This window comes from Cyphomyrmex costatus, unplaced genomic scaffold (genome assembly GCF_001594065.2).
Source record: "Cyphomyrmex costatus isolate MS0001 unplaced genomic scaffold, Ccosl1.0 scaffold81, whole genome shotgun sequence".
Lineage (NCBI taxonomy): Eukaryota > Metazoa > Arthropoda > Insecta > Hymenoptera > Formicidae > Cyphomyrmex > Cyphomyrmex costatus.
The window spans coordinates 1,127,496-1,133,994 of NW_017280386.1; the positions used below are offsets into that span (position 1 = coordinate 1,127,496).

The window sequence follows — 6,499 nt, forward strand, 5'->3', positions numbered from 1 at the left end:
TTTGCTGAGGTTAAAATTGAAAGTCAATGGTCACATTCGAAAGAGGGAATATTTATGAACATTTAAAACAAATATGAGTCATATTTATATATTCATATAGATGCAGTAACAATTTAAATAAAAAGTATACCACCTTAACAAAATTTGTACTCAATGTAAACCACGTATATAACTTTCTTCTTTCATACGAAAATATTAAAATATTAAAATGGAACGTAGAGTGATCCGACGTTATTTTTATAAGTTTATAATTTTATTGCACAAATATATTGACGCATAAACTTTTTTTCTATATTTAGTGAACGTACAAATGTAAAATGTTCCTCTAGGCTGCGTTCAGGAATTACGTCTAGGTAACTCTAGGCCATAGTTTACGTTACATATATTATAGCAAAAATGCACCTAAAAATTATTTGAGCATAATTTCTGAAACGCACCCCTGCAGTAAATTTATTTCTTCCCGGAAGCTTTTATCAATTGAGGTTATATTTTACGTCACTTACTTCACTTACGTGCACTTGGATGATACTAGATCACAGTATATACAGTAGCGCAACTCTCCTGATTTTGTGAAGCCTAAAATGAAGTGCGCATGCGCGGCCGAGGCGCGTAACCAATCAGGGCACTGTATTCTATCTCACTTCTTCTTTCTATTGTCGGTGTCTGTCAGTCCCATTGAAATGTCCATGGGTGTTTTCCAACAACGTACACAGATGACACAGTGTAACACTGTGTCTTACACAAAGTGTTCCAACTGTGACACAGTGTTACACTGCTCGACACTGTAAAAAGCTAAGTACGAACGTGTAGAGTATGCCAGTGTTACCAATTAGAGCTCTATCGTTCCAACAAGTCTTTACACAGTGGAGCACAGTGTAACGTTTCTGTGTCCTAGCTGGAAAACAGCCCATATAAGGCATTTAAAGGACCATTTGACGGAAAGTGGCGGGAACGCGACGAATTTTATGTGAGAAACAGTGAGAATAGTGCTACGTGTGATAAAGTGATAAGTGATACGTGTTTAATTTTAATAATTATTCAGTGTATTCAGACGTGTTTAAGAAAGTGTAAAAAAACAGAGAACGTAGACCGAGTTAGCTTTACGGAGAATAGGTTATCTGTACAAAAATAGTACAGATTTCAAATTCTCTTGAAGCACTTTGATCTTAGCTTTCTGTTACAGATATTTGGAGAGATTTTAAAAGGCGAAAAAAATGTGTGCTCAAAAATCAAGCGGATGGTGTGTCGTAAAGGAGGACTGTAATAAAAATATTGTGGAAAAACGACACTTTTTTCGGTTTCCAAAGGAACATGACAGGTACAACTTTTTATTTCATTTATTTTCTAAAACACATACGAATTTATTGTATATTATGCTATATATTAACATATGTATATTTGGAATATTCAATATTTTTTAATTTCTGTATACAACACATATATATATACCATAACATATATATAACATATATATAACATATATATATGTATATGTGTAGATATATATATCTATTATTTTTTTATCTATATTTTATTTGTATTTACAATAACCAATATAATAATATTTATATAGATGGTTGCAATGGATACGTGCGTGTGAAAGATTAGATTTAGAAGCAAGTGGAGCAGAATATGCCCATCGCATTTATAGATTGTGCCACTTACATTTTGAAGAAAAGTGGTACAATATAAGCAAGAGTAGAGCTATTCTTCATCCGGATGCAGTACCAACAAAATTATGAGAGAGAGAGAGAGAGAGAGAGAGAGAGAGAGAGAGAGAGAGAATGTTCTTGCATTTCCTAATATCTGCGGTTACTATATTCAATATGAAAAAAATATAATAAATATAAGTAATTTTATTCGAGCCATATGATATTTCAAAATATGAAATACCACATTAATTATATATCCAAACAAAACAAGTCATCATTGTATCAAAATGATGTTAAAATTGTTCCAAAATGATCATTAAAAGTCATTTTTCAATCATTCTAATGTCATTTTGACTTTATTGTGACTTTCTGTTCTAATTGCGTATATATTATATTGTATACACAAGATATATGCTATACATACAATATTGCTGTACAATTAGTTAATAATAATATATTTTGTGGGTATATTTAATTGCAAAATATAGTGTTATAAAATAAATGTGCATTATATATGTTTAATTTTTATTTTATTTTCTCTTTCAAATGCGTCTCGTTTTTCACTGTGAGTATTAAATATCTATATAGTGTAAACGAGAACTATAGATTTCTGTATTCGCTGTGAATAATGAAATAAATTAAGATAATTTTATAAAAGTTACTTGTTAGTACGCGTATTCAAATGTGCAAATTAGGTTAGGACATTGCTAGAACATAAATTAGAAAGAGAGAAAAGGTTATAAACAGAGAGCAGAAGTGAGATAGAATACAGTGCCCTGATTGGTTACGCGCCTCGGCCGCGCATGCGCACTCCATTTTAGGCTTCACTAACATCAAAGGTGCCGACAGAGAGTTGCGCTACTGTATATACTGTGCTAGAATACTGTGGTGGAAGCATGAAGGAAGATATAAGGAGACTCCACTCGGTCTCGCCAGTCTACAAGACATGAACCCATTTTAGGTTTCGAGTTCCGTTTCCGATTCTCGACACTCGCAGCGCTCGTGAATTTAGTAGTGCTGCGCATAATGAGTGCGAGTAAGAGAAATGATCATTTCTCTTACTCGCACTCATCAGAATCGGAAGCTGAACTCGAAACCTAAAATGGGTCCACTTTTATTTTACGGAGTGGAGTCTCCTTATATCTTACTTCCTGGGTGGAAGCATGGTGTAATAAGAAAGGTGAAATGTTCCAAAGTTGCGCAGTAGCAAAATGAAACAGCCAATCACTGCTGGAGCGATTTTGCATAATTATGTGCGTCGTATACGTGTGATCACGTGTGATCTATGAGGCTGTGTTGGTCTATATATGTGTAGTGAATATTTATTATAAGTAATTACATTAAGTGATTACAGTAAATTAGTTATTTCCGGCAATTCACGGTATTTTGGAACTGTAAGTATTAGTCTTGTATATTTATATACGTATCACATAATATTAACAAACATAAAAACAATAACAATGACTTAACCTCAAATTTTTTAGAAATACATGTACATCAAATATATACATATATTTGCTTCTTGCCGATAAAGTATTACGTAAATAACGTAATAAAAATATTAAGATATAATAACAGTATTCATTTTTTCAGGTATCATGCCAGTTTGTGCAGTTCGTCATTGTGCCAGTCGGTCAGGGAAAAGGAAATTGGAAAATGTAAAATTATTTAGTTTTCCAAAAGATGCCAAACTACAAAAACAATGGATTGATGCTTGTCAACGACACGACGGTGAAATTAAATTCAGCAAAGGTAAAACAATTTTTCACTATAATGTAAAAGAAAATTGTATAATTTTACCATATTCGATTCACGAATGTGATTTCTCTGTAAGAGTTTTAGAAATGTGTCTAAACCTTTAATTATGCAAACACAAAAAGACAAACAATTTTTAAAATAATTAACGCTTTTTCTCATCAATGGTAAATTTACGATGTAAATGACATTTACCATGTAAGAACCAAATAAATTTTTATGCTTGTAAAATACAATAGATTTGTAAAGTTCATTGCTATTTTTTGCAATGTAGATTTCAAAGAAATATACGAAAAATGTTAGAATTTTATTTTTAGCTGGAATATGTCAAATTCATTTCACGCCAGATTCCTTCGAAGATAAAATGACACAACCTAGAACGGTAAACGTACAACCTCGCATGATGCGGAGATTGAAGATTGGTTCTGTCCCAACATTACACTTAGATGTATGCAACAAAAAGGGAGCACCATCGGATTCTTCCCCTGCATCAACATCGGATGGATGCAATAGAACAGAGCGCACGAAATCCTGGTAAAACTTTAATTTTATTATCATGGATAAGCATTGTAGAAATAGTTTTATTTACCAAAGTCGATTATTATCTCAATAACTGAAGAAAAAATGGCATCAGAATCTACTAACAAAATGGGAAAAAAATGAATTTTCGAAAAGTTACAGTTAATTCGTTTTAATTCTCTTTCTATTGTTGGGATATATTTATTAAAATTCGCAATTTAAAATTTTTCATTATAGTTTAGCGTGTTTTGTCATTATAGTTTCACCGGAATACCTACTTATGCAGAATTACTGACGTGTGCAAAGGAAAAGTTAGCAAGAAAAGCAGAAGCAGATTTGAGCAGACCTCTCAAGGACAGATGCATTCAAGGTTATCATTTTCATGATGTGGAAAAGCAGGACTTTGCTACAAGCCAAGCCGAATTCTGTGATGTGTAAGTTTTCTATATCCTATAAAACATTTTTTCTCGGAATTTTTCAGTTGACGATTCATTCGTCATTAAAGTAGAGTAACATATGTCACAATAATGGCATTTTAATCTCTTTTATGGCCTTCATATCTAAACTATTATTATGATTTGACTTTAGGTATACATCTAGTCTCTGAAAGTTTCAGACCTTAAACAATGTATTTGATTTCAATATTAACAAATTTTTTATTTGTTTTACGTCAGTTTTTCAGGTGTTGGCGTATCGAACTTTCAAGTCGGTGTACAGTCGGAATCTTGTGACATAAATTACGAAGGAAGCAATGTTTCGAACGTCGAAATGACGAACGAGGGTGTAACAAGCAGTGGATTAACAGACACACCTTGCTTGTCTACAATGTACGTAAGTTTAACTGGCCTAAGAATTTGTCATTTGGACACCGATAATTGTAAATATGCATTTATTATTTTTTTCAGAGGTGTGGAAACTTGTTCTGGTTCAAGTCAGGTCGAAAATGTACCGAAAGAGAACGAAGAGCTCAGGCGATTGACAGAATTAAATGAACAACTTGCAAAAGAAATGTTGGAGCTTCAGGCAGAAAATAAGAAAATAAAAGAAGAAAGAGAGATTCGAGAAAAAATGGAAATTGAAATGCACGTAAACCTGCTTATGGAAATTCGCGAAAAAGACGAACAATTGACAGGAATGAAGAAAAACGAAGAAAATCTTTTGAACCAAATTTTGGGCCTGGAAAGAGAAAAAAAAAGAGCTGAAAAACGATGCCTGGATATGAAAAGGGATGCTGAAAATCATGAAAAGAATACCGTGAAAAGAATTCTTGGCAAGGTGTTTACCCCGGGCCAAATAAAAGTCCTGCTGTCGGAGAACCGAGCGCGGATTAGGTGGTCTGCAGAAGACATTTCATCGGCATTAGCTTTACGAGCCAAAAGTGGACTAGCATATAAATATCTACGTGAGGTTATTCATATTCCTCTCCCATGCGAGACAGTATTAAGAGATTGGACCGCGAATTTTAAAGTTCCTCCCGGTATTCTACACAGTGTTCTTGGAATAATGAAGAGCAAAGGAGAAAATCAAACAAAAGAATGGAAGTTAACAACACTATGTTTAAATTAAAGAAACTAATTTATTGAGAGGCAAGAAAAATCAAAATTTTAATAGAAAGTTAAAAAATATCACTAATAAAGTGGTAGCATAATTACTGTTCTCGTTTACTGTTAGTTTTACTTTATTCGTTGATTTTATAATTGTTACTTTTATATTGATTAAAAATGTAATAAAAATGCTCAAATTATATCTGTTGCTAGTGGCTTACTAATCTTGTTTATTACTTTGGTTATTTGAATCATCGATGTCGGTAGAGTTATTATTTGAAGGGCCCTCGAGCGCGTGCAAAAGCGAGGAAAACTTTGCTCCAAGTTCTAGGTTTTAACAATCATTTTTCCCGTAATCCTTTTTTAAGAGAATATTTATTACTATTATACAGCTACCGAAAAAGTGAGTTTGGAGTGATTCTGTAGCTAGGAAATAAAAATAAAGATACAAATCTTGAATTGTACGTCAGGTTAGGGAACCTGTCATTTTACACGTGCCTCTGGATTTATTTTTATTATTTCCTAGCTACAAAATGACACCAAGCTCACTCATTCGCCACCTCTAATATTAATACATATTCCCTTAAAAATAGATTTGGAATTAAAATAGATTTGGAATTAAAATAGATTTGGAATTATGCATTTTCGCTCCACACCGGATTGGTAGATACAGCGGGTCACGTGAATATCACGTGATTAGTTCCTCCCCCATCGGCGCAACGTTTCACCTTTCTTATTACACCATGGGTGGAAGTATACATGGTGTGCTCATGTGGTATAAAGGCAGTCTTCCCATAGTCCCTTTGCCAGTTAGTAAAATAATATTACTAGGATGACGTCATCCTACTGACTGGAGAAGTGTAGAGACCCTCTAAAGCGGGAGCACAGACTTTTGCATAACGCATAAACCATATACATAAAGAATTTGATTGGTCCATTGACTCATGCATAAGAAAATGGACCAATGAAATTCCATATGCACATGCTTTTATGCGTTATGCAAAAGTCTGTGCTCCCCGCTTAAGGCTG

At 33.4% G+C, this 6,499-nt stretch overlaps 2 protein-coding genes across 2 annotated transcripts; both read left to right on the forward strand.

Moving 5' to 3' along the window:
• Positions 1-950: 950 nt before the first annotated feature.
• On the forward strand, positions 951-1,776 carry LOC108781395 (52 kDa repressor of the inhibitor of the protein kinase). The gene is made up of 2 exons (XM_018549347.1): positions 951-1,318; positions 1,574-1,776. The coding sequence occupies exons 1-2, from the start codon at positions 1,215-1,217 to the stop codon at positions 1,740-1,742; spliced, it is 273 nt and encodes a 90-aa protein (XP_018404849.1). The 5' UTR covers positions 951-1,214; the 3' UTR covers positions 1,743-1,776.
• Positions 1,777-3,132: 1,356 nt separating this feature from the next.
• Positions 3,133-5,512, forward strand: LOC108781390 (uncharacterized). Its single transcript, XM_018549343.1, has 6 exons — positions 3,133-3,144; positions 3,246-3,404; positions 3,725-3,941; positions 4,187-4,360; positions 4,601-4,753; positions 4,832-5,512. Exons 2-6 carry the CDS (start codon positions 3,251-3,253, stop codon positions 5,490-5,492), a joined length of 1,359 nt encoding a protein of 452 aa, XP_018404845.1. The 5' UTR covers positions 3,133-3,144; positions 3,246-3,250; the 3' UTR covers positions 5,493-5,512.
• The last annotated feature ends 987 nt before the right edge of the window (positions 5,513-6,499 follow it).

What these genes read in the sequence shown, in the direction of transcription:
- LOC108781395 (XM_018549347.1), top strand. Translation starts at nt 1,215, where the DNA reads ATGTGTGCTCAAAAATCAAGCGGATGGTGTGTCGTAAAGGAGGACTGT. An exon ending in TTTCCAAAGGAACATGACAG is followed by an intron (nt 1,319 to 1,573) that starts GTACAACTTTTT and finishes ATATTTATATAG; the next exon opens with ATGGTTGCAATGGATACGTG.
- LOC108781390 (XM_018549343.1), top strand. Translation starts at nt 3,251, where the DNA reads ATGCCAGTTTGTGCAGTTCGTCATTGTGCCAGTCGGTCAGGGAAAAGG. An exon ending in TGAAATTAAATTCAGCAAAG is followed by an intron (nt 3,405 to 3,724) that starts GTAAAACAATTT and finishes TTTTATTTTTAG; the next exon opens with CTGGAATATGTCAAATTCAT. An exon ending in ACAGAGCGCACGAAATCCTG is followed by an intron (nt 3,942 to 4,186) that starts GTAAAACTTTAA and finishes TTGTCATTATAG; the next exon opens with TTTCACCGGAATACCTACTT.